Genomic DNA, 27,182 nt, shown 5'->3' on the forward strand with positions numbered 1-27,182 from the left:
GGAAGATGAAGAAGCTTACTAAGGCTGGCTAACTGGTAAGTGGCTGGTAAGTGGCACAGCTGGCTTACCCCCTTTGCACTATTCTGGCCTGGTGAGTTCTCTCTGCTCCACCTAGAAGCCCCTCCTTGGTGACCCAAACACTACTGGACCCAAATCCAGCCTCTCTCCCTATAGTAAGCACTTAATCCGGATGATGTTACTCAATCCAGATGAAGTATATGACAAAAATCCAGAATCTGGGGTCTTTCCCACCCAGAACTAGAGAAGCTAATACCTCCGGATCTGGCACCACAGAAGCCTGCTGGTTGCACCGTGTACTCTAGGTTCTATACCAACTACCCACTTCTCGAGTCTTTTTAGGCATTTTAGTGTGGATTCAATTGCAGTAGTCGTTTCTTCTTTTTTGTGTCTTTGGTCAGAACATGATTTCCTGGCCTTTGTCCAGGTGGGGTGGGATGTGAGAAGGCCGTGTTTGTGGGGTGACATCATTCCTGGTGAGTGGGTGGTTGGAGCCCAGGGTCTATGTGTCTCAGTCGATGGCTGGGAAAGGGCAGTTGCAAACCTCCCCATGCCTCTGGGTGAGGCTCCGTGCTCTATTCCAGGGCTGTGGCCACTCTTCAACGCCTCTGCTCAGTGGGGCTGTTCAACCTCCACAGAACAAATAGCTTCAATTGTGTCCTCACTAGCTGCTGGCACCTCAGTTTCTGGGCAGTTCCTGCAACTGATCCATTGGCTGGCTGGCCAAAGATGGCTCTCAGCTGTCAGGCCGACTACCAACTTGCAGAGGCCTCTGCCTTGGAGGTTGCTCTTGGACCTGGCTCCTTTCCCTCGGTCTGCACACCTCCTGAGAAGCTCCCCAGACCCTGCTGACCTATCTCGGCGTCAACTGGCCACTTTCCTATCCGCCTGCACTGCACCTGTCACCTGCTGCATAGCTCTGCTCCTCTACCATGGTGTTTCCCGTGCGGGTGAAGCAGGAGGTGAGTCTGGAGAGGCAGGTAAGCGGGAATATGATGGCTCTGAAAGCCACATGGTGGGGTTCTTTTTTTTTCTGCTCCCAGTCTCCAGAATGAACACAGTAGGATTTCACACCAACAAAATTTCTTATCATTTTGTATAGTAAGCACTTAATCCAGATGATATTACCAAGTATATGACAAAAATCCAGAATCTTCGGTCTTTCCCCTAGAGAAGCTGATACCTCAGGCCCTGGTACCACAGAAGCCCCTTCCAATAGCTAATGTTCACTTGCAAACTCCCCACTCTGTCCAAAAAAAAGCACCAAAGTCATTTGAGATGAGTTCACATAGAATATATTTCATTCTTTAAAAAATAAAACTTTCAGCATAGCTAACATCTATGTATACTACAAAAATAGACATCTTCATATAAATAATGGATGTGGTAGGAGGTGAGCAGGGATATGGAGAGCCTGCCCAGGAGTCGCCAGGCAGTGAGGCTGGGGCTGAGGAAGGGTGCTGGAGGGTCCCTCGGGCTTGGTCTGCTGAGCGGGCAGTGGTGTGGGGTGGGAAGGGGGACAGGGCTGCACTGCAGCCTGAAGTGCTGGCTTTCACTCTCACGTGACACAGACACAGGCCCACACAGGCCTGGGTGTGCAAGGCAGTGGCTGTTCTGTATGGATATCAGGGAGGTCTGTGATGGCTGAGTCAGGAGAGGGGGACCAGCAGCAGCAGGGCCCTCCAGGGGTCCTTCCTGCATCTAATACCTGACCCACTGCTTCCCAGTGACCTCATGCAGCCCACACAGGGTCTCTGTGCTTCAGCTGCTCTTTCACCCAGTGGCTGGACCTGGTGCTCTGGAACTGAGGTTGCCAGAGCTGGTGGCAGCAGGGGACCAAGGGGGCTCATCAGAGGCTGGGTGGATGTAGGCACCAGGCAGCGGGGGTGGGTGGATGGCCACGGTCATGGAGGTAGTCACTCTGGCAAAGCTCTGGGGCAGGGAGGGGGATGCCCCCCACCTAAGCCTGCCTCCCTGTGGAGCTGGTGGACTCAGGACCTCAGGGCTTTCCTTGTACATCTGTATCACCTGTGGGGAGACACCAGCCCCAGTGAGCCCAGGGGCCCCTGGGGCTCCCGTCCCCTTCAGCATCTCCCTGGGGATCACCATGACTGTTGGGAAGCTGGGGTCCTTCTTGGTCTCCAGCAGGATATGAGAGCTGGCAATTGACAGGATGTTGAGGCCTGGGGCAAACCCTGCACCTTGCTCTGGATCCTAAAAGGCTAAGGTGGGTCCCATGAAGAAGCCAGGAGGGCTAAGGGTCAGGAACATGGTGTCTGGGGAGAGCAGGAGGCTGCCACCTTCAGCTGGTGGCACCTGTTGGGGAGGGACCTTGTGAGCTGAGCCTGTCTGTACCACAGGGGGTATTTTGTCCTGGCTCTGTCCCTTCCCTTGCCTGTCCCTACCCTGTCCCCTGGGCTGGGAACAGAGGGATAGTGCTGAGGGTGTGGTCACCTCTGGTGGCGGGCCCAGGATAGACAGCAGCACAGGCAGCAGCACGAGTCCGTGGAGGAGGCCGAGGAGTGTAAGCACTGTCAGCACCATGAAGAAGTACCTGGTTGGGGACGGGGGAAGGTGAGTCAGCCCGGGCTGGGCCTGAGCCCTGCCTCCCTGCCCCAAGCCCTCCCCTACCTTACAATGAAGTCAAAGTTGGAACCAGCAAGCATGAGCAGACCCAGCAATGTAGAGATGGCCCCATCAGTCACAGGGGCAAATGTGTGCTCCAGGGCACGGGCAGCCCGCAGGTTCCGGCTACCCTGGGTGGTCAGGAAGCCCTGGAAAAACAGAGCAGTCCTGGAGCTGCTCCTCTGCCAGTCATGGCCAGCTCACCCATGTCCCCATCTGTATCTGTCTTCAGAGCTCAACCATACCTTGGTCCACCAAAGGCCAGGTGAACTAAGTTCATGGGAACTGTACAGGGAGCATGCATGAGTCCTTTTAGGGAATACCATATGGATGGCTCTGGTGAGCTTAGACACACAGATATGTAGAAAATAGGGTACAGCCTGGGTGACAGAGTGAGACCCTGTCTCTAGAAACAAGGTTGGGCATGGTGGCTCACGCCTGTAATCCTAGCACTTTGGGAGGCTGAGGTCGGTGGATCACCTGAGGTCAGGGGTTTGAGACCATCCTGGGAAACATGGTGAAACCTTGTCTCTATAACAAATACAAAAGTTAGCCGGGTGTGGTTGTGTGGGCCTGTAGTCTCAGCTACTTGGGAGGTTGAGATGGGAGGATCGCTTGGCCAGAGAGGTGGAAGTTGCAGCAAACCGAGATTGCACCGCTATACTCCAGCCTCGGCAACAGAGTGAGAGCCTGTCTCAAACAAACAAACAACAAAAATAAGGTGTGCAAACTACAGCCTGTCACTTATTTTGCAAATGAAGTATTGTTGAAACAGCCATACCCATTGGTTAATGAATAGTCTTAATAATTTTGTGCTTCAGTGGCAGAGTTGCAGCAGAGACTCTATGGCCTACCAAGCCTGAAATAGTTACTATTTGGTCCTATAAATAGAAGTTTGGCAATCACTGGTCCATCTAGAAGACAGAGCCAAAGTGATAACAGTTATTTCTCAGAGTAGCGTTTCAGAGTAGCCTAATTCAGAGTAGAATTAGGAAGATTACTAATTCTTCCTTCATACCTTTCTGCATGCTGGATTTGTTTGTTTTCAAGGACCATATATTGCTCTTAGAATAATAATTGAGATCTTTTTTGGGGAAAGGAAGGGAGCTATTTGTGGAGTCTAGCTGGGCTGTGGGTCCCCCCTTTCCTCTGCCAGAGAATACGCAGCCCTGGGCGAGGCCCTCGTCGGTTCTGGCATCTCTGCATCTCTGGTATCTTTGTAGAACCCCTCCATTAAGCCCACGTTGCCATCCTGCTACCATCCCATTTCTTATTTTTTGAGACAGGAACTTACTGTGTTGCCTATGCTGAAGGGCAGTGGCGTAATCATGGCTCACTGCAGCCTCAGACTCTGGGGTTCAAGTGATCCTCCCGCCTCAGCCTCGCAAGTGGTTGGGACTACAGGCATGCACCACCATGCCTGGCTAATTGGTTTACTTTTTTTTTTTTGAGACAGAGTCTTGCTCTGTTGCCCAGGCTGGAGTGCAGTGGCATCATCTTGGCTCACTGCAGCCTCTGCCTCCCAGGTTCAAGCGATTCTCCTGCCTTAGCCTGCTGAGTAGCTGGGATTACAGGCACCCGCCACACTAATTTTTGTATTTTTATTTTTATTTTTTTTCTCTTTTTTTGAGACAGAGTTTCGCTCTTGTTACCCAGGCTGGAGTGCAATGGCGCGATCTCGGCTCACCACAACCTCTGCCTCCTGGGTTCAGGCAATTCTCCTGCCTCAGCCTCCTGAGTAGCTGGGATTACAGGCACGCACCACCGTGCCCAGCTAATTTTTTGTATTTTTAGTAGAGACGGGGTTTCACCACGTTGACAGGGATGGTCTCGATCTCTTGACCTCACGATCCACCCGCCTCGGCCTCCCAAAGTGCTGGGATTACAGGCGTGAGCCACCGCACCCGGCCATATTTTTATTTTTAAAATACAAATACATGCCTGGCTAATTTTTGTGTTTTTATTCAAAACAGGGTTTCACCACGTTGGCCAGGCTGGTATTGAACTCCTGACCTCAAGTGATATGCTCACTTTGGCTTTCTAAAGTGCTGGGATTACAGACATGAGCCACTATGCCCAGCCTACAATCTTTTTGTAGAGATGAGCTTTCGCCTTGTTGCCCAGGCTGGTCTTGAACTCCTGGCTCAAACAATCCACCAGCCTTAGCCTCCCAAAGTGCTGGGATTGCAGGTGTGAGTCACCCTTCCTCGCCCATCCCACAATGGTCCACAGTAAAACTATTCAAAAGAATCATTGGTTCCCATTTTTTCTCTTTTTTTTTTCTTTCTTTTTGAGATGGAATTTCACTCTTGTTGCCCAAGCTGGAGTGCAATGGCAGGATCTTGGTTCACTGCAACCTCTGCCTTCTGGGTTCAAGCGATTCTCCTGCCTTAGCCTCCTGAGTAGCTGGGATTACAGGCATGTGCCACCATGCCCAGCTAATTTTGTATTTTTAGTAGAGATGGGGTTTCTCCATGTTGGTCAGGCTGGTCTCGAACTCCCAACTTCAGGTGATCCACCCGCCATGGCCTCCCAAAGTGCTGGAATTACACTTGTGAGCCACCACGCCCAGGCGTTATTGTCTATCTCTACCCCCAGAATATAAGCTCCTTGGAGGTAAAAAACTATATTGCTATTATATCCCATCTTCTTTTTCTTTTTTTTTTCCAAAAAAAATTTTTTTTTTTTTTTTTTTTTGAAATGGAGTCTTGCTCTGTTGTCCAGGCTGGAGTGCAGTGATGTGATGTGATTTTGGCTCACTGCAACCTCCGCCTCCTAGGTTCAAGCAATTCTCCTGCCTCAGTCTCATGAGTAGCTAGGATTACAGGTGTGCACCACCACACCCGGCTAATTTTTATGTTTTCAGTAGAGACGGGGTTTTGCCAGTTGGCCAGGCTGGTCTCGAACTCCTGACCTCAGGTGATCCGCCTGCCTTGGCCTCCCAAAATGCTGGGATTATAGGCATGGGGCACCGTGCCTGGCCCAAATTCTTAAATAGTACCTAGCACATAGTAGGGGATTGAACAATATTTGTTGAACACTGAATGAGCTGACTGGGCCCTCCCCGGGGTGCCTGTGCTCACCAGAGCCACATGTACTGTGAACTCAATGCCAATGCCTACAGAGGCCACGAGGATCACCACGGGGATGGCGCTCAGCTTGATGCCCAGGAAACCCATGATACCAAACAGCTCCACGGTCATCATCGCCAGGACCAGCACCTGGGGGAGGCAGGGCTCACGGAGGGCTCCTGGCAGGAGGGCTGACTGGCTGGCCAGGGTAGGGTGCGGGTGCCGCTGGGTCTCTCTGTCCCCACTCCTGCAAGGACTCACTATGAGGCCAGCCGTCCAAGGGTTGAGGAGAAGAAGGGCACAGACGAGGAAAGTGCACACCAGCAGGATGCAGACGGCCAGCAGGAAGCAGCGCCGCAATCCCAGATACTGCTCCCAGAAGAGGAAGGGGGAGCCGCTGGGGTAGGCATGCACCCCAGCCTGGCCCGCCTCTGCACATGCTGCCCGGGCCCCCTTGATGGCCTCCACAAAGTCTGCAGTCTTCTGGAGGCCCCGCAGCAGGAAGGGGAACTGGGCAAACTCCAAGGGCTGAGCTGGCGGGACTGTGGAGGGGAGGGGAAGGGAGAAGAGGGAAAGGGACCAGGTGGTGAGCATTGGGCGGAGCAGGTAGGGCCTCAGGCTCGGGGCTTGTGTGGGCGAGGCTGAGGATCTTGCTAAGCTCCCCCCAGGACTCACTGCGAAGGTTCTCCCCCGTGGTGTCGTATTTGTCGTGCAGCCATTCAGGAGGTGGGGGGTAGAAGTTGGCCTGTGAGGCTGCCAGACCCAGGGGGTCACTGCTCACCCACACGGTCAGCCCCACGTAGAAGAGCTCGGGTGGAATCAGTCCCTCTCTGTCCACCAGCTTCCTTGTGGTCAGCTGCAGAGCAGAGAGGGCTGAAGGCCTGGGCCCAGAAGCCTGCAGCCACTGTGCTCCCCAACCCCTCCAGCCCTTTCCCAACCTGGCTGAAATCCAGAGGCTCCTGGGAGTCTCCGGTCTGGATGAGCAGCTTGTAGGCCAGGGCCCCATCCTCAGAGCCATTGCGGTACGAGTGGCAAGTGATGCGCCCAGAAGCCCAGTCCCGGTCAAACGCAGCCTGGATTCCTGGAAGAGACCAGCATAGGGTTCTGTTAGCTGGTGGCCCCAGGGCGCTTCTGCCTGCAGCACGCCACCCTGCCAGTCTCCTCTCTTCTCACCCTGTAGCCAGTTGCGGTAATAGTGAAGCCAGGTGCGGGGTGCCTGGGTGGCCGGTGGGGGCAGCACGGCCTTGAGGGAACTGAAGCGCTGGTGCAGATCAAAGAGGGCGCGTTGGGAGTGGGCGTAGTCGAAGCCACCCTGGGTCACCAGGGCCACCTCATACAGGGAGAAGTACCTGAGCTGGGCGCTCAGGAAGGCATGCTCCTTGGTGCCCTGAGGCACCACATCCGTCAGGGCCAGCCCGTCTTGCACCAGTGTGGCTCCGTAGAGGCTCAGGCCCAGAAGAGTGCCAAAAAGCACCAGCACGATGGCCTGTGGGAAATGGCAACTCTGCTGGAGGCCCCAGGGCTGCCCCCCAGCCCCTCAGGCGGTGGACTAAGCCCTCTGCCCTTCTAGGTCCAGAGATGCTAAGTCTCTGCCCTGCTCCACCCAGTCTTACCTTGGCCTGTGACTGGAGCAGCAAGGGGGCAAACTGATAGCGGGCAAAATGGGTAAGATTCCAGCGGGCACAGGGCAGGGACCTGCAGGCTGCTTTCTGCCTTGGCTCCTCCTCCTGGCCTAGAAGGTCCCGTGTGGACCCTCCAGGGCTGAAGAGCTCAGAGCCCAGCTGGTCAGAAGGTGGAGGCACCAGGTGGGCTTGGGGAGGCAGGATGGTGACCACATGCTGGTTGCTGGCTTCACAGTGGGTAAAGGCTTGAACTGTGGCTGTCAGGTGGGCAATGCCCACTGGTACTGTCCTGTCCCCCAGCTCCTGGGGGAGGATCTGAATCACCCGAGCAGAGCAGGGACTGGAAGAGGCAGAGAGTGGATAAGAGGTATATGCCCTGAAATGCTGGTGAGGGGACAGGCTGGCGTGGGTCACAGGAGGAGGGCTGGGGTGCAGACAGTACCTGGAGAAGCAGCAGAGCACATCCAGGCGCTGGCAGTGGCGCCGCCGTAGGTCCAGGCTGAGGATGGCTGGGAAGACAACCATCACGGCTACAAAGGTGCAGCCAACCACTATGGCCGCCTGGGGGATGGACAGGAGAGGCATGAAGGCAGGATGAAGCTCAGCCTCAGCTCCACACCCACCCTGGGCTGCCCCGTGTGAGGCCTCACCTGCAGGGAGAAGGCTCGCAGTGCAGGGATGGGAACGAGGGCAGCCATGAGGAAGGCGGCCATGTTGTTGATGGATGTGAGAACCACACTGGTGCCCGTGCGCTGCAGACACTCGCCCATGCGGTCCTGCCAGGACAGAGTGGGAACCGGCCTTCAGGTCACAAGGGAGGGGCTGTGTCAAGGTAGAGTCAAGGGGAGGCTCAGGAACTTGGGGTGTGGAGGTGGGGCAGTCATAAACATAGCAGCTAGCACTTATTGGGTACCATGCACATGTCATGGGCTGTTCTAAGCACTCAATTTGAGTTATCTTATGGATCCAAATAACAACCCTTGGGACACAGCACTATTATTCCCCCTGTTTACAGATGGGGACACTGAGGCACTGAGGTTCATTAGCAGCCCAAGGTCACTTGAACCAAGAGGCTCTTAACCAATAGGCTGAGCTGCCTCAGATGAGCCCTGGAGGACGAGGCCCCACCTGGAGACGGGTGCCAGGCAGAGCCTCTGTGAAGGCGTGTGCCAGCAGGAATATGTGATCCACGCCAATTCCCAGAGCCAGGAAGGGCAGCACCTGGAGGGGCAGAGAGCGGGCAGCTGGAGGACCCATGTAGCCTGGCGACTGGCGCTGAGTCGGCCCTGCAGTCCTGGTGTACCTGGGTAGTGGCAGCATTGAAGGTGATGCCGAGCAGGGCACAGAGCCCAAGGCCTGAGGCCACCGCCAGGGCCACCAGCAGCACCCCAGCGAGGCCCACGGCACCCTGGGACCGGGCACAGTCCCACCGCAGCATGGTCACACAGGCATAGGCCAGCTGTGGGGAGAAAGGGCAGTCTCAGACAGGGGCTCCCAGGGTGGGCACTGGGTGGAGGCGGGGTGGGGGCAAGGTGCCCAGTGCAGGACCCACCATGAGCAGGTAGCCTCCCACCACACGGGCAGCACTGACTTCAGAGAATGCGCGCAGGATGTCATCCAAGGTGGTGGAGGAGAAGGCGTGGATCTGCTGGGAAGCGTTCTCAGGCAGGGCCTCCTGGGCCAGCTGGAGAAACAGGGTGGATCTGAGGGGGCAGGAGGAGGGAGTGGCCTCAGGGCACCCCCCTTGTCCTTGTCCATACTGACTGACCTGCACAAAGCGCCGCTGCCAGGCTTGTAGCACTGTGCCAGCCTGTTCCTCACTCCAGCCTATGTCATGCGTCTGATAGTCACCCCGGAAATGCTCGTACAGCTGGCGGGGACTCATTAGCAAGAAGGTGCTCTGCAGGGCCTCTGCCCTGGTGGGGAGTGCGGGGGAACCAGGGGTCAGAGCTGGCCCAGACACCTGGCAAGGGGTGTGGGGGGGGAACCAGGGGTCAGGCTGGTCCAGACACCTGGCAAGGGTATTCGTGGGAACAAATGTCAGATCTGGCCCAGACACCTGGCGAGGGGTGTTGGGGGGAACCAGGGGTCGGCCTGGCCTAGACACCTGGCAAGAATGTGCAGGGGCTTTTGCCAGAGCTGCCTGACATTACAATATGGGTTCTCATGCATGGAGTCCCCTCACCAACTCCCAGGGGAGGCCCTACCTCAGCAGCTGTCCTTGGGAGTTTCTGGCCGTGCCTCCCAGCAGCAATTCCTCCTGCCAGTGCATGAATTTGTGGGAGAAGCCATGGCAGCCCCCGCTCAGTTCATCAGCCACATTGGGAGCCTGGAGGGGAATAGGAGGGGTTAATGTTTAAGGCTCTGGCTGTAGATAACTAGGAAGCCACAAGGGGGAGCAGAGAGTAGGCTGCTGGGAGGAACTGGCGTAGCTTTGGTGGATTCTGAAGGACCGCATTCGCAGGGCTGTAAAGACACCTGGGAAACCAGGTATGATATTCATGCTTATCTACTGTGTTCTTAGTTTCCCTGTATGAGTCTATTTTGATAAGAAGTCCAGCCTTGGCCGGGCACAGTGGCTCACACCTGTAATCCCAGCACTTTGGAAAGCCAAGGCAGGTGGATCACCTGAAATCAGGTGTTTGGGACCAGCCTGGCCAATATGGTGAAACCCCATTTCTACTGAAAAAACAAAAATTAGCCAGGTGTGGTGGTGGGTGCCTGTAATCCCAGCTACTTGGGAGGTTGAGGCAGAACTGCTTGAGCTGAGGTTGCAGTGAGCCAAGATCGAGCTACTGCACTCCAGCCTGGTGACAGAGCAAGACTCAGAAAGGAAGTCCAGGCTTATAAAAGGAAAAAGGGATTCAGATACCATTGAGGGCTCTGTAGGATAAGGAATGGGAATGGAACACTGGGGTCCTGGCACAGTGGGAGCAGGGTAATAATGGCCAGGAAGTAGGGGTCAGGGCACAGAGCTGTCCACTCCCCCAGAATACAGGAATGTATGAGGAGGGGAAAGGAAAGGAAAACAGCCTTTCCCCGCAGACCTGGCTGGAACCCACCTGCCTGCTGTGATGGTTGGGGGCACTAGGTGGGCAGTGGAGGTCGTCAGGGTGCAGACAGGGCCGCCCCACGTAGGCCTGGCCCACCTGTGCCTTGTCTAGCAGCTCCCGGAAGCCCTCAAGGGAGGCAAAGGGACCCAGCTCCTCCAGCAGCTGCTCTGGATCCAGGTTGGTCCACTGGATATCCGGGCGGCCACTGAGGGGAAAGCCCATGGTTGGCGAGGATCAGGGATGAAAACTCAGGCTCCAAACTGCTACTGGGGCCCCATGCTGTGCCCCACTCTTCTCTTATCTGCTGATTTGTCCCTCAATATGGAGGGTGTGCAAGGCTCAGCTTCTCAGAACTGCCAGGCTGCATAGGCCCACCAGGGTGCTGCAGTGAGCCGTAGATGGGTACAAGAGGATATCAGGGCACGGTTACCTAATACATAGAAAGGGCCCAGAAAGGCCCTACTGAGTCCCTTAGCAAGCTGTCTGTGCTTGGTTCTAATATATAACCAGCAGGCACATGCCTGTAGCGGGTTTTCTTTCTGGCCTGGGCAACAGCTTAGCAGACACCTAGGTAATTCCCCCCAGCAAAGCCTCCTTCTGGGGATCTTTTTCTCCTTTGCTGGGAGCTAACAGATTTTTGTGTTTAGTTTTGTCTAAATAAGACGGTCTTTCTTCCTTCAGAGGGAAGGAGAAGGGGGATGTGGAGAGCGCCCTGCAGAAGCCCATGCTGTTCCTGGCCTGGGAGGTAATCAGGGTCTTGGTAAGGTTTTGATCATCCTCATTCCCCCGACCCCTCCTTTCTGCTGGGAGATTCTCCAGCAGGAGATGAAGCAGGGCCCGGAGCAGCTCTGGCACTCACGGCAGGTAGGCGGAGCCCCCTTGGAGTTTGGCTCCCTCCCAGAAGCAGTCGAGGGGTGTGAGGATCACGCACGGAAACAGCTTCTCAATCATCTGCCAGGGACACCCGGGCCACATCAGTCCTGCCCCGCAGCCTTTGTAGGATGCCCTCTGCAATCCCCCTCCTTAGTTTTAAGGGGGAGGATTGCAGGCTGTGGGGCTTGCTGCGTCTCTCTCAGTCCTCCCACGCCACAGAAAAGGTTCCGCCTCTACTCTCTCTCAGGACACTTACCCGCTCAATCATTCCATTTTCAATAAGCGGAACTCCTGACTTATAGCAGATTTTGTTCAAATCCCAGGACCTGCAATAGCCAGGGGCACAGGAGATCAGCAGAAGAGGGGGATTCCTACTCCAGAACCCCCACGGCACGCTTCACCCCCAGCTGCTCAGGGGCTCAGCCATACTCACTTCCCATAGAGTGATACTTGGACTTTACTGGCAGTGAGGGCTGCCTGGAGGTGGAAGCCAAGTGCTTCAGGCGTGAGGATGTTCTCTCCCTCCTGGCGTGAGGTCTGTATCAGCATCTGAGAGGTGTATGCAGCCTCCTCCCCCAGCTTTTCCTTGGTGTAATGCAGCTCCTGGCTCACCCGGCTGCCCACTGCCGGAGCAAAGAGAGAAAGCTGGGGGGAAAGGGCCTGGGCAGGTTAGAACTAGGGAAGGGGGTTCCTAACTCTGAGGCCTCCCCAGAGAAGTGGGAGAGGGGCCCCTGCCTTATCCCTGAGGGCCCTAATGGGGCCGACTCCCCAGGCTTCTGGTCCTGGAGCTCTGCCAGGGAAGTGGGGAAGCCTGGGTTGTGCGCTCTGCGGATTTCTTGTGTGGTCTAGGCTAAGCATGAACCACGTTGGCTGGGCTTCGGGCATAAACTTAAAAGTGACAATCAGCATGAGCTGGCCCTGGGCTGGGGAGTTGTGGGGGAATTTTGGTAAGGGAACCTTCATTCAGTCCCTCTCTGCTCTGGTGGGGAGGACAAGGAGGGCCACTAGGGGCAATAGGGAGGCTGCTGTTGGGAGGGTTTCCTGAAAGAAAGGTCTAGGGCTGGGGCTGGTTCTTAGTTCAGGTTGCTCCGGGCAGTGATTTATATCACACACACCTTTCTGCAAGCTGTTCTGGGGAAAGGGTAGGTAGGGATGGGAGTGTCTGGTAGTCATGGGCCCTGCGTTGGTGTGGGCAAAGGGGAGGATTAGACAGTCATTCAGGGTTCTTCTCCCTCTCAGGCAGGAAGTGCATGGAATCAGCTCACGAACCATGACAGGGGTGAAATCATAGTGGGCCAAGGGGAGGGAGGAGTCCGGATCACTTTCAGCACCCCCACTGTCCAGACACAGGGAGTCCAGGCGCCAGGCTGCCTTAGGTTCCTGGATCTTAGCTCCCCTCCAGTCCTGCATTATGCTACCCACTCTGTAGCTGGGACCTGGGGGAGGTGGGGACATTGTGAGGGGATATCACCTAACTATGATGTGGGGAAGAATGAGGGCCAAATTCACCTCTGGAGGCTTTGTGGATTTGGTCTGATCTCAGACCCTGTGCTGTTTCCACCTGTCTGGGAGTCTCCTCCTGTTAGTCTTTGCTGCCAGCTGGGACCCACAGTACTGCTTCTCTGAAACTCAAGCCCCTCTTAGATTGTCATGCTTCCCAATCTTTCTTTTTTCGAGATAGGGCCTTGCTCTGTTGCCTAGGCTGGAGTGGCCTTCGCCTCATGAAAACAGTCCTCCTGTCTTGCTCCCCACACTGCCAGATTCCACCTACTCTTTTTCTTCTTTCCCTGAATTTTTTTTTTTTTTTTTTTTTTTTTGAGACAGAGTTTCACTCTTATTGCCCAGTCTGGAGTGCAATGGCACAATCTTGGCTTACTGAAACCTCTGCCTCCTGGGTTTAAGTGGTTCTCCTGCCTCAGCCTCCTGAGTAGCTGGAATTACAGGTGTGCACCACCACGTCCAGCTAATTTTTGTATTATTAATAGAGATGGGATTTCACCATGTTGGCCAGGCTGGTCTCCAACTCCTGATCTGAGGCAATCCATCTGCCTCAGCCTCCCAAAGTACTGGGATTACAGAAGTGAATCACCATGATGACTGGCCTCTTTTTTTTTGAGAAGGAGTCTTGCTCTGTCACCAGGCTGAAGTGCAGTGGTGTGATCTCGGCTCATTGCAACCTCCGCCTCCCAGGTTCAAGCAATTCTACTGCCTCAGCCTCTGGAGTAGCTGGGATTACAGGCACCCACCACCATGCCCGGCTAATTTTTGTATTTTTAGTAGAGATGGGATTTCACCATGTTGGCCAGATCTCAAGCCCCTGGCCTCAAGTGATCTGCCCACCTCGGCCTCCCAAAGTGCTGGGATTACAGGCATGAGCCATCAAGCCTGGCCTCTCCTTCTCTGACTCTTCCCTGCTTCCCACTCCTTTGCCAGGTCTGTATTGCAGTGTTTATTTCACCAGGCTTAGGCCAAAGGCTGCTGCATGGAGGGGAAGGAGGAGAGGACAGAGATAAGCTCCCCATAGTAAGTGGGTTTGCTGAGAGGAAGGAGGTGTGGGAGGAGGAAGAAACCCAGAGAGATCTGATAAGAAAGCAGGAGAAAGAAACATGGATAATTTAAAATGGAGCATCAAAAAGAATAAAGACTCCTCAGAGGAGAAATGGGGAAGAGAAAAAGATAAACCTCAGTTGACAAAGATAGATATGGACAGATGAACTGGGATGCATTGTGGTGCATGAAGGAAGAGATGATGATGTTTGGTCTGTGCTTTGGGCTAATTACTTACTCTCTGTGAGTCTCCAGTTCCTCATCTGTCAAATGGGAACAGTGACTACCTTGGTAGAGTTAGAATCAGTGCAGGCAAAGTACTTAGGAAATTGCATGGCACATAGTAGGTACAGATATGGAGTTATTATTCAGTAGTTGCTGGAAGAGAAATTATGTGACAGAAAAATGAGAAGGAACTGAAGGAAAGAAAGACTGCAGGTGAGTGAGGAGGAGATAAGACAGGAGGGAGAACATCAAGATCGATACATTAAAAAAAAACTTGTCTCTCTCTCTTTATTTATTTATTTATTTATTTATTTTTGAGACGGAGTTTCACTCTTGTTACCCAGGCTGGAGTGCAATGGCGCGATCTCGGCTCACCGCAACCTCCGCCTCCTGGGTTCAGGCAATTCTCCTGCCTCAGCCTCCTGAGTAGCTGGGATTACAGGCACGCGCCACCATGCCCAGCTAATTTTTTGTATTAGTAGAGACGGGGTTTCACCATGTTGACCAGGATGGTCTCGATCTCTTGACCTTGTGATCCACCCACCTCGGCCTCCCAAAGTGCTGGGATTACAGGCTTGAGCCACCGCGCCCGGCCCTCTCTTTTTTTTTTTATTTTTTTAGACAAGATCTCACTCTGTCACCCAGGCTGGAGTGCAGTGTTGCGATTACAGCTCACTGCAGCCTTGACCTCCTGGCTCAAGCAGTCCTCCCAAGTAGCTGGAACTACAGGTGTGTGCCACCATGCCCAGCTAAGTTTTGTATTTTTTGTAGAGACAGGGTCTCCCCCTGTTGTCCAGGCTGGTCTCAAATTCCTGGGCTCAAGTGATCCTCCCACCTCAGCCTCTGAAAGTGCTGGGATTACAGGCATAAGTCACTATGTTTGGCCAAACTTTTATGTCTTTACTGATGCGAAAATATAACTGGCTAACCATTGTGGAAAAACAGTCCACCTTATAAGTAATCCTATAAATGCAAATAAAAATAATAAGTTACTATCTAACAATTTACCAAAAACTTTAAAATTGTTAGCACTCATTGCTGGTTTACAGAAGTACACTCTAATCCACTATGGGAGTGCACTATGGTATACTCTTTGGGGAAAGCAACATTGCAATATGTATGCTTCATAATCTTTGGTCCAGAAGTTTCAGGTGTAAGGGCCTATATGCAACTGTAGGGACCTAAGTTTCTCTGGGTGAAATAGGAGTCCTAGTAGATTTTGAACAGAGATGATCTGATTTTTCATCACCTAACAATGTATTTTTGTGAATACACTGTTGTGAGTTGTGAATGATAAGAGATGCCCCCAAGAAGAAGTCAGGAAAGGTGTCCTGGACCAAGTGTGTGCAGGGAACTGTCAAAGGCTCAGTGTTTCGGTACTGCTAAGAGTGAGCCAGGGAGGAGCCAGTGACAGTTAGGGAGAAGCAATCAAGTCCAATTATGGAGGGCCTAGAGTGTGTGCTGTGGAGTTTATATTTGACTTCACAGAATCTGGTAGAAATTGGTGGAAGGGCTCTAAGAAGGGGACTGACTTGGCCAGATAGAGATTGGCCACAGGGCAGTGCTGTGGAGGCAGATTTGAACATGAGGCTGTCAGCACCTTCCTCCTTTCTAAAAGACCCTGATTTTGGTGGCCATCCTTGGAAAGGCCTAGTGATTAGGGACAGCTGGGCTCTTCCCCAGCATCAGAAGGTGAAACTTGATTAGTTTAAGAAGCCAATCAGTAATTCCATTGCCTTTGGCAAGTTTAGGATTTCGGCATAGGATGCTACATAGTTCTCGCCAAAGACATCAAACGAGAAGTTGGCTGAGAGGCTTCTAATAAATTTTTCCTCAGTTTCTTTTTTTTTTTTTTTTTTGAGATGGAGTTTTGCTCTTTCGCCCAGGCTGGAGTGTATTGGCGATCTTGGCTCACCACAACCTCTGCCTCCCAGGTTTAAGCAATTCTCCTGCCTCAGCCTCCTGAGTAGCTGGGATTACAGGCGTGTGCCACCACGTCCAGCTAACTTTTGTATTTTTAGTCGAGATGGGGTTTCACCATGTTGGCCAGGATGGTCTCGATTTCTTGACCTCATGATCTGCCCGCCTTGGCCTCCCAAAGTGCTGCAATTACAGGTGTGAACCACCGCACCTGGCCTAAATTTTTCTTCACTTTCAAAAAGACATGCAAGACCAGGCACGATGACTCATGCAGGTAATCACAGCACTTCAAAGGCAAAGGCAGGAGGATCGCTTGAGACCAGTTCAAGACCAGCCTGGGGGCCAGCCGGGTGTGGTGGCTCAGGCCTGTAATCCTAGCTCTTTGGAAGGCTGAGGTGGGCAGACCAAGAGATCAGGAGGTTGAGACTAGCGTGGCCAACGTGGTGAAACCCAGTCTCTACTAAAAATACAAAAATTAGCCAGGTGTGGTGTGGGGAGGTTGGAGTGAGCTGAGATCGCGTCAATGTACTCCAGCCTGGGCGACAGAGCAAGACTCTGTCTTGGGGAAAAAAAAAAAAGACCAGCCTGGGCAACATAGTGGGACTGAGTCTCTACAAAAAAAAAATAATAATAAAAAAATTAGCTGTGCAAGGTGTTGTGTGCCTGTAGTCTCAGATACTATGGAGAAAGATGCAAGAGGGCTGTGTGAGCCTAGAAGTTTGAGGCTGCAGTGAGCTGTGATTGTGCCACCGCACTCCAGCCTGGGTGAAAGAGTGAGACCCTGTCTCTATAAAACAAAACAAAAACAAAAATACATGCAAGACAAAAATGACTTCTTTTTCCTGCCACTGCAGTAGCCACCTTAGGATAAGCCTGAGGACAAAAGTCCAACATGTTGAAGACAGCAGAGGAGAAAGATAGAAAGAAACTGGGTCCTTGCTAATGTCCTTGGGCTGCTGAATTAACTGAATTAACCAGACTTCCTGTTACAGAGAATAACAAATCAATCTTCCTTCCTCCCTCCTTCCTTTCCTTTCTTTCTCTTTCATGTGGCTAAGAGCATTCTATTATTTTATTTACTTATTTATTTATTTTATTATTGTTATTTTTTCAGATGGAATTTCGCTCCTGTTGCCCAGGCTGGAGTGCAATGGCGTGATCTTGGCTCACCACAACCCCCACCTCCTGGATTCAAGCGATTCTCCTGCCTCAGCCTCCCACATAGCTGGGATTACAGGCATGCACCACCACACCCAGCTAATTTTGCATTTTTAGTAGAGATGGAGTTTCTCCATGTTGGTCAGACTGGTCTAGAACTCCCAACCTCAGGTGATCCGCCTGCCTTGGCCTTCCAAAGTGCTGAGATTACAGGCTTGAGCCACCATGCCCAGCCTATTTATTTATTTTTTTGAGTTGGAGTCTTTCTCTGATACCCAGGCTGGAGTGCAGTGGCACAATCTCTGCTCACTGCAACCTCTACCACCTGGGTTTAAGTGATTCTCCTGCCTCAGCCTCTCAGGTAGCTGGGATTGCAGGCACACGCCACTATGCCTGACCAAATTTTGTATTTTTACCTTGTCTCTACTAAAAGACGAGGTTTCGCCATGTTGGCCAGGCTGGTCTCAAACTCCTGACCTCAGGTGATCAACCCACCTTGGCCTCCCAAAATGCTGGGGTTACAGGTATGAGCCACCATGCCTGGCCTTATTTTTTAATTTTTTTTTTTTCGAGACAAAGTCTCCCTCTGTCACCCAGGCTGGAGTGCAATGGCATGATCTCGGTTCACTATAACCTCCGCCTCCCAGGATCAAGTGATTCTCCTGCCTCAGCTTCCCAAGTAGCTGGGATTACAGGCACGTGCCACCACACCTGGCTAATTTTTGTATTTTTAGTAGAGATGGGTTCACCATGTTGGTCAGGCTGGTCTTGAACTCCTGACCTCATGATCTGCCTGCCTCGGCCTCCCAAAGTGCTGGGATTACAGGCATGAGGCACTGTGCCCGGCCTTATTTTTTAATTTTTAAGAAACAGAGATGGAGTTTTGCCATGTTTCCTAGGCTGGTCTTGAATTCCTGGGCTCAGTCAAGCCTCCCACCTGGGCCTCCCAAAGTGCTAGGATTACAAGTATGAGCCGCCATGCCTGATCTGAAGGCATTCTAAATGATACAATCGGGCCGGGCACGGTGGCTTACGCCTATAATCCCAACACTTTGGGAGGCCAAGGCGGTTGGATCACGAGGTCAAGAGATCGAGACCATCCTGGTCAACAAGGTGAAACCCCGTCTCTACTAAAAATACAAAAATTAGCTGGGCATGGTGGCGCGCGCCTGTAGTCCCAGCTACTCGGGAGGCTGAGGCAGGAGAATTGCTTGAACCCAGGAGGCGGAGGTTGCGGTGAGCCGAGATCGCGCCATTGCACTCCAGCCTGGGTAACAGGAGCGAAACTCTATCTCAAAAAAAAAAAAAAAAAAAATGATACAATCAGGAGTATATTGCCAGAGATGGAACAAGGGCTCAACTAGAGCAGTGACCACAAAGTAGAAAGGATGGGTCTGTTACGAGAGAGTTTAAGAAACAAGGATTTACTAGTTTAGTAACCAATTGGACGAGCAAGAACTGAGGTTGACTCCTAAGGTTTTAGCTTTAGGTATTTAAGTGATGGTGTTTCTACCAACTCATATAACGCCATCCCTGTCTTCTACATAGAATTGCAGCTCTTATTGCCCTGGCTGGAGTATAATGGCACGATCTTGACTCACTGCAACCTCCGCCTCCGGGTTCAAGCGATTCTCCTGCCTCAACCTCCGGAGTAGCTGGGACTATAGGCATGAACCACCACACTTGGCTAATTTTTATATTTTTAGTAGAGATGGAGTTTCACCAAGTTAGCCAGGCTGGACTCGAACTCCTGACCTCAGGTGATCCACCTACTTCGGCCTCCCAAAGTGCTGGGATTACAGGCGTGAACCACTGCACCCTACCTGCTTACTCTTTTTCTTTGAGACTGGGTCTCATGGTGAGACTCCATCTCTCTGAAAAAAAAGATCACTGCTTTTACCTCATCCCCAGCCAATATAGGACAGAGTGATATTCTGAAATAAAGGAAAAAAGCCTAGGGATTGGCTACCATCTTCTTATAACACCCACCCCCAAACAACAGCAAAAAACTGCTGGGGTCTAACCTTTCCTGTGCAGGAGTGTAGGAGAGGACAAGGAAATGTGGAGGTTCAAGCAGTGTTTAGATGGGGCAGATGTGGGGATGGAGAGGGAGGAGGGGAAGGGAGACTGCCTCTGTTGTGGCAGGAAATCCAAGAGTCATTTGGGACCACCCAGGCAGCAATGGTGTGGGTGGGGGTATGTGTATGTGCGTGTATGCACATGTGTGTCCTGGGGCTGGGGGCAGACAGGCAGGCAGAGCAAAACATCTGCTCTGGACCCCAGGGCTGGCTGAAAGTGTGTATGGATGTGAGAGTCTGCAGGGCTGGGGGTAGGTAGGGTGGGGACGTGTGGGAGCCCAGTAGGCAGGCAAGCTCTGAGAAACATCTGCTCTGGATCCTAGGACTTGCCAGTATTTGGAATAACTCAAGGGCGTGAGACTCCAACCTGGGCTCTGCCGCTGGGTATGGGCCAGGGTGAGGGAGCCTACAAAATGCAAATTTCCCAGGGAAAAATAGACTGGAGTTTGACTTCTATTAAGGGCTGCCATATGAAACCAGGCCTCAGGAAAGGAGAGAGCCATACTGAAATTATTAATAAGAAATCACTCTGGCTGGGCGCGGTGGCTCATGCCTGTAATCCTAGCACTTTGGGAGGCTGAAGTGGGCAGATTACTTGAGGCCAGGAGTTCGAGACCAGCCTGGCCAACATGGAGAAACCCTGTCTCTACTAAAAATACAAAAATTAGGCTGGGCACGGTGGCTCACACCTGTAATCCCAGCACTTTGGGAGGCTTAGGTGGGTGGATCACAAGGTCAGGAGTTCGAGACCAGCTTGGCTAACATGGTGAAACCCCATCTCTACTAAAAATACAAAAATTAGCCGGCGTGGGGGCGGGTGCCTGTAATCCCACTTATTTGGGAGGCTGAGGCATAAGAATCATTTGAGCCCAGGAATCGAAGGTTGCAGTGATCCAAGATTGCACCACTGCACTCCAGCCTGGGTGACAGAGCAAGACTCCACTTCAAAAAAAAAGAAAGAAAATAATTCTTTTATGCTTCCGGATTTGATCCCACCTGACCCTGGCTGTTGCCTCAAATTGTGGATTCTGTCATGCTTTTCCATTAATTGGGCCTGGGTGTATGAACCCTCTCCCTGGAGGCTTGGCCAGATGATTTACTCAGTTTCCCCAGCCTTCTAGTTCTAACTTTTCTGATTCTCCTGGTCAGAAGTGATTTCTCCCCGCCTTCTTTTATACAACATAATCACCGGGTGCTCTGTATTGTATTTTAGTTATTCCAGCATATATTTTACTTTCCTTGCTACTACTGAAAGATGAGCCTTGTTTTAGCTGCCTTTGTAAACCCTGATGCATTTCTATGTTAACACATAGAAAGTTACCAATAAATGCTAAATACACACATACAAAATAATAGACAAATATTCTATACACCCAATTCACAGGGTCTGCAGATAGCCATTTATGGGTGTGGGAGGGAACAGTGTTCCTTGATGCCCAGATGTATAGACTCTGACCAGCAGGTGCCCCCTCCAGCCCCAGAGCCAGGCCTACTAGGGTTCAGTAGCCAGCTCCTCACCCCATTCTTGCTTTGGGCTCACCGTACCTGAGCAGCTATGGCCAGTGTCCACAACTCACCTTCTACCCAGAGCTGTTCCAGGTTTGTCTCAATAATAGCCACGCGAAGACCTAATGCCAGGGCCCCAAAGGCCAATAGTCCCAGAAAGAGCACTTTGCCACAGTGTCTCTGGATCCCGCAGCCCAGAGAGAAGAGCAGGCCCTGGAAGTAAGCACGAAGCCAGAGTGGAGCCTTCAGGCTCCCAGCTAGGATCTGGGATAGAAAGAGAAGGGTCAGCCAGGCATCACTGCAACAATGCATGAAATCCTTCCCTTCTCACCCTGTATATCCGCTGCCAAGCCCTAGCTTCTAGATTTCCAGATGTGGAACAGGGAGCACCAACACAGACACAGGTCCAAACTTGGAAGATGTAACACCCGCCACCCCCAGCTCCCTCCCTCCATCCCTCCCTCCCTTCCTCCCTCTCTTCCTTCCTTCTTTCCTTCCTCCCTCCCTTCTTTTTCTCTTTCTTTTTCTTTCTTTTCTTTCTTCCTTTCTTTCTCCCTTCCTTCCTTCTCTCTCTCTCTCTTTCTTTCTTTCTCTTTATTTTTTTGAGATGGAGTCTCTCTCTGTCGCCAAGGCTGCAGTGCAGTGGCACAATCTCAGTTGACTGCAACCTCTGCTGACTGCAACCTCTGCCTCCCGCCTCAGCCTCCCAAGTAGCTGTTGACTACAGGTGTAGCTGGGACTGCAGGCGTGTACCACCATGCCTGGCTAATTTTTATTTTTAGTAGAGATGGTGTTTCACCACGTTGGCCAGGCTGGTCTCAAACTCCTGACCTCAGCTGATCCGTCCACCTCAGCCTTCCAAAGTGCTGGGATTACAGGCGTGAGCCACTGGGCCCAGCCGGCATAGGCCCATTTTCTGAGAGCAGGATACATATGTACACACACACACACACACACACACCTGTCGTCGGGTGAACACAGAGGTGAACCCACAGACACTCATTCTCACTGGCCAGATGACGAGATGACGAGAAGACACAGGCACAGACACGCAGACACACAGACACACACGCACAACTTACTTGCCGTGTTAGCACTCACTTGCGTTCAGACAACCAATGACACTCAGCACGTCAAGACATCACAAACCTTGAAGAGACCCGAGTGACAGACCTGGCCCTGCTCTTCCTTCTGCCAGCTCCCCCTCTACTCACCTGAGGTGCTGCGGTTCGAGCTGGGGGTGTGTAACTCGGAGACAACTCTCTGAGGGGCGGCGACCCAGTCATGCTGGCGGGGATGGGGGGCGTGGGCGCTCCCAACACGCATTATCTGGGAACTCCCATAGGCTAGCCCGGCCTCCCGGTACCGCTGGTCCCCGCGTGGGGATTCAGTGGGGCCGCCAAGGCGCGGACGGGGGTGAGACAGTGGGGTGCGGGTGTTAACGGCGGCTGGGAAGCAGGAGTGCAGGGAGCTGCGGGTCCGGGGCGCGGCGCCGAGGTTCACCCGCTCAGTGGGCCGCGGCGGCTGGAGGAGGAATGGGTCCTGCGCGCAGGCAAAATTGCTGGCTGGAGACGCCCAGCAGGGCTGGAGGTGCAGACCGGAGTGCCCGAGAGGCGGCTGGAGCTCCAGAAAAAGGGAGCTGGCTGGGGCGACGCCCTCCCATTGGCTGAGGGGCCTGCAAGTTACCCGAGCCGCGCGGCCGGACCCGCTGCTAGGTAACGGCGCCGCAGGGGGCGGGGCTCGAGACCACCCAGGCTGGGCCACCCCGCGCCTCCCTCCCGCCCCCGGGGCCCCGGGGAGGAGGAGAGAAGGGGATCCCGGAGAGGCTCAACGGCGGCCAAGTGTAAATTTAGATAGGCTGACGCTGAGAAAGGCCGTTTGCGGGCCCCGTTAGGGCTACACTTTTTTTTTTTTTTTTTTTTTTTTTTTTTTTTTTTTTTTTGAGAAGCAGTCTCGCTCTGTCACGCAGGCTGGAGTGCAGTGGCGCGATCTCGGCTCACTGCAACCTCTGCCTCCTGGGTTCAAGCGATTCTCTGCTTCAGCCGCCCGAGTAGCTGGGATTACAGGCGCCTGCCACCACGCCCAGCTTATGTTTTGCATTTTTAGTAGGGACAGGGATTTCACCATCTTGGCCAGGCTGGTGTTGAACTCCTGACCTCGTGATCCACCCGCCTTGGCCTCCCAAAGTGCTGAGATTACAGGCTTGAGCCACCGCGCCCGGCCTTTTAGGTTTTTTAAGATGGGCTCTGTCACCCAGGCTGGAGTGCAGTGGCTCCATCTCGGCTTGCAGCCTCCGCCTTCCAGGCTCACGCCATCTTCCCACATCAGCCTCCCGAGTAGCTGGGACCATAGGCATGCATCACCATGGCCAGCTATTTTTTTTGTATTTTTGGTAGGGACTGGGTTTCGCCATATTACCCAGGCTGGTCTCGTACTCTCAAGCTCAGGCAGTCCGCCCCACTCAGCCTTCCAAAGTGTTGGGATGACAGGTGTGAGCCACCGCGCCTGGCCTAGGGCCACACTTTCTTTTTTTCCAGGCTTAATTCACTTTATTTTTCTTGTATAAAAACCCTATGTCGCCGGGCGCGGTGGCTCACGCCTGTAATCCCTGCACTTTGGGAGGCCGAGGCGGGCAGATCACGAGATCAGGAGTTCAACACCAGCCTGGCCAAGATGGTGAAACCCCCTCTCTACTAAAAATACAAAAAAATTAGCTGGGCATGGTGGCACGCGCCTGTAGTCTCAGCTACTTGGAAGGCTGAGGCAGAAGAATCACCTGAACCCAGGAGGCGGAGCTTGCAGTAAGCAGATATTGTGCCACTGCACTCCAGCCTGGGCAACAGAGTGAGACTCCATTTCAAAAACAAAACAAAACAAAAACCCTATGTTGTAGCCACAGTTGGAGCCTGGGTCCTCTGCACGAAGACTCTGGTGTGGGTCTTGAAGAGGTCATTAGTCAATTCCTGATAGGGAGACTTGGTGAATACAATTCTCCTTCCAGAGGTCCAGGGGTCAGGTATCTGTAGGTCTTCAAGATGGCATCAAAGCGGGTAGGGCCACACTTTCTTTCTGACCCAAAGCCCAAGAGTTCTTCTGTTCACTCTTCCTGGCCTCCATTCTTGCCCTCTTCAGTCCACTCTCTCCACTGAGACCAGAGTTATCTCTCTAATATACAAATCTGATAGTCCCAAAGCACAAGGCCACTGGGAGCACAGGGTCCTGTGTGATCTAGCTAAAGCCTCATCTTCCATGGTTCCCTCACATCAGTGTTCCCTCCATAGCCATGTGTTCCTGCCTTTGTACATTTTGTGGCCATTTTGTCTTCGCAGACAATCTTCAAATACTGAACTAGAATCACTCCCCCACCTCACTTTTTTTTTTTTGAGGCAGGATCTCCCTCTGTCACCCAGGTTGGAGTGGAATGGTGCCATCACAGCTCACTGCAGCCTTGACCTCCCAGTCTCAAGAGATCCTCCCACCTCAGCCTCCCAAATGGCTGGGACTACAGGTGTGCACCACCATACCTGGCTAATTTTTGTAATTTTGTATAGACGGGGTTTCGTGATGTTGCCCAGGTTGTTCTCGAATTCCTGGGCTCAGGTGATTTGCCCGCCTGGGGCTTCCAAAGTGCTGGAATTATAGGCATGAGCCACTTTGCCCAGCCTACCTCCTTTTTGAAACCTTCCTTGATTCATGTCTCTTTCCTGGCAGATAATTGCTTATTTGTGCTCTGTATAAAAACTCAATTTAGGCCGGGCGCAGTGGCTCACGCCTGTAATCCCAGCAATTTGGGAGGCCGAGGCAGGTGGGTCACGAGGTCAAGAGATCGAGACCATCCTGGTCAACATGGTGAAACCCCGCCCCTACTAAAAATACAAAAAAAAAACTAGCTGGGCATGGTGGCGCGTGCCTGTAATCCCAGCTACTCAGGAGGCTGAGGCAGGAGAATTGCCTGAACCCAGGAGGCGGAGGTTGCAGTGAGCCGAGATCGCGCCGTTGCACTCCAGCCTGGGTAACAAGAGTGAAACTCCGTCTCAAAAAAAAAAAAACAAACTCAATGTATATATGTATAATTGCATTTTTGATACAATAACTTACGTACTTGAAAATCTGCCTTCTTCACCAGACAATAAATAGGTGCTCAATAATTGTTGAGTGAGTCACTAAGAGTTGCAGAACTCAGGGTGTAATGGATTGGAAATAGGAAAGAATAGAGACAATAGTCCCTCTATTAAACTTTCAACTATCCTATCTGAGTGGGCTGTTTCTATTGGGTTCCTGACTGATAAACCCTGAGTGGCAGAGTAGGGTAAAATCAATATTCCAATATGTAAAGTTTGGGAAAGAGAAAAAGAATGGTCAGTTCTTCCAGACTTAAAAAAAAATCATTACATCATAAATATTTCATGTTACTACATAGTTTTTGTGATCAATCATTTGGAGAATATCCTTAGGACAGATTCCCAGAAGTGAGGTTGTTTGGGTCAAAGAGTATGAACATTTTTATGGCTCTTGCTACACACTGTTAAACTAATTTTTGAAAGCTTGTGCAATTTTTTTTTTTTTTTAGACGGAGTCTCTGTCACCCAGACTGGAGTGGAGTCGCGAAATCTCAGCTCTCTGCAACCTCTGCCTCCTAGGTTCAAGTAATCTCTGCCTCAGCCTCCCAAGTAGCTGAGATTGCAGGCACCCACCACCACACCTAGCTAATTTTTTTTTGTATTTTTAGTAGAGATGGGGTTTCACCATCTTGGCCAAGTTGGTCTTGAACTACTGACCTTGTGATCCACCGCACCTGGCAAGCTTGTGCAAGTTAACATCATCTCTAGAGCCTCAGTCCTGGGGAAAAGGAACATTTAGATTGAGGGGGTGAACACCTAACAGGTTTGCCATTTCCATTGTCCATTCACCCAGAAAAATGCCTATGGAGGAACTAATATATATGTATGATGCTGTTGGCCAAATAGTAACTGCACATGAAAAGCAGCCTACCTGAATAGTACTTTCTTCTCCCTGTTACAGAGTGGGTCTTGCTGAGGATAAAGTGGCATGGTAGCTCATGCTTGTAATCCCAGCACTTTGGGAGGCTGAGGTGGGAGGATTGCTTGAAGCCAGGAGTTCAAACCCAGGCAAAATAGTGAGACTCCATCTCTACAAAAAATAAAAAGTTAGCTGGGTGTGATGGCACACGTCTGTAGTCCCAGCTACTTAGGAGGCTGGGGCAGGATTGACTGAATCCAGGAGGTAGAGGCTGCAGTGAACTGTGTGTGCTCACTGCACTCCAGTGTGCCATTGAACTCCAGTCCGGGAGACAGAATGAGACTCTGTCTCAAAAACCAATAATGATAATAGGGCCGGGCGCAGTGGCTCACGCCTGTAATCCCAGCACTTTGGGAGGCCGAGGCGGGTGGATCACGAGGTCAAGAGATCAAGACCATCCTGGTCAACATGTTGAAACCCCGTCTCTACTAAAAATACAAAAAATTAGCTGGGCATGGTGGCGCGTGCCTGTAATCCCAGCTACTCAGGAGGCTGAGGCAGGAGAATTGCCTGAATCCAGGAGGAGGAGGTTGCGGTGAGCCGAGATCGCGCCATTGCACTCCAGCCTGGGTAACAAGAGCGAAACTCCGTCTCAAAAAAAAAAATAAGATAGGGCCGGGCGCGGTGGCTCACGCCTGTAATCCCAGCACTTTGGGAGGCCGAGGCGGGTGGATCACGAGGTCAAGAGATCGAGACCATCCTGGTCAACGTGGTGAAACCCCGTCTCTACTAAAAATACAAAAAATTAGCCGGGCATGGTGGCGCATGCCTGTAATCCCAGCTACTCAGGAGGCTGAGGCAGGAGAATTGCCTGAACCCAGGAGGCGGAGGTTGCGGTGAGCCCAGATGGCGCCATTGCACTCCAGCCTGGGTAACAAGAGCGAAACTCCGTCTCAAAAAAAAAAAAAAAAAAAAAAAAAAAGATAAATAAAAATAAAAACAATAATGATAATAAAAAAATTCAAGGTTAAAAAAAAGTGTACCCCTAGCAAGTCTCTGAAATAGAAACAGTCTCTAACTTAGTATGTATGGGCCCCTAGTTTGCTCTTGGGGCAATAGCTGAAGACAGGAAGTGGCCTGGAATCAGCACTGGTTGCCATCAGGAGTCTCCTGATGTTATGTTTTAAGTGACTCTTGAGATCTCCTTCCTTTTTTTTTTTTTTTTTTTAAATCAGACTCTGCAAGACATAAGGTCCATGGAGAAATAGATTTGTAACCACTTGGGCCTTGGGACTCTGCTTCTATCATAGAAGAGGCAAAGTCCAGCATCTGTATGGATGCTTTCAAGGCAAAGCTGTCTATTAAGGAAACCTCTTGCCTTATAGTTCAAAGACTAGAGTGGGAGAAATAGGTGTACAGTTTTCAACCTAGGGCCTAGTGTGTTGCCTGGCTGCTCCAGGCTACAAAATGACCGCTCTTCTCCCAAACAAAATGGTTTCCTGAGTC

At 52.0% G+C, this 27,182-nt stretch overlaps 1 protein-coding gene across 3 annotated transcripts; it reads right to left on the reverse strand.

The window, feature by feature from the left end:
* Positions 1–1,296: 1,296 nt before the first annotated feature.
* PTCH2 (patched 2) lies at positions 1,297–26,102 on the reverse strand. Of its 3 annotated transcripts, XM_012434486.3 has the most exons (22): positions 21,911–22,289; positions 20,768–20,960; positions 11,696–11,885; positions 11,519–11,588; positions 11,249–11,340; positions 10,399–10,594; positions 9,544–9,665; positions 9,105–9,252; positions 8,889–9,020; positions 8,640–8,795; positions 8,465–8,557; positions 7,987–8,112; positions 7,779–7,897; positions 7,328–7,676; positions 6,888–7,200; positions 6,653–6,795; positions 6,390–6,570; positions 5,976–6,256; positions 5,727–5,864; positions 2,650–2,792; positions 2,473–2,572; positions 1,297–2,046 (listed from the first exon to the last, which is right to left on the reverse strand). In XM_012434486.3, the coding sequence occupies exons 1-22, from the start codon at positions 21,980–21,982 to the stop codon at positions 1,792–1,794; spliced, it is 3,612 nt and encodes a 1,203-aa protein (XP_012289909.2). In that variant the 5' UTR covers positions 21,983–22,289; the 3' UTR covers positions 1,297–1,791. The 3 variants fall into 3 exon arrangements, with proteins under 3 accessions (XP_012289909.2, XP_012289904.2, XP_012289905.2); XM_012434481.3 differs by lacking the exon at positions 21,911–22,289 and adding an exon at positions 25,475–26,102 and having other exon boundaries at positions 5,727–6,256; XM_012434482.3 differs by having other exon boundaries at positions 5,727–6,256; positions 21,911–22,142.
* Between the last annotated feature and the right edge of the window lie 1,080 nt (positions 26,103–27,182).

Source organism: Aotus nancymaae, unplaced genomic scaffold (genome assembly GCF_030222135.1).
Source record: "Aotus nancymaae isolate 86718 unplaced genomic scaffold, 86718_ANA_hifiasm-v0.15.2.pri h1tg000007l, whole genome shotgun sequence".
Classification (NCBI taxonomy): domain Eukaryota; kingdom Metazoa; phylum Chordata; class Mammalia; order Primates; family Aotidae; genus Aotus; species Aotus nancymaae.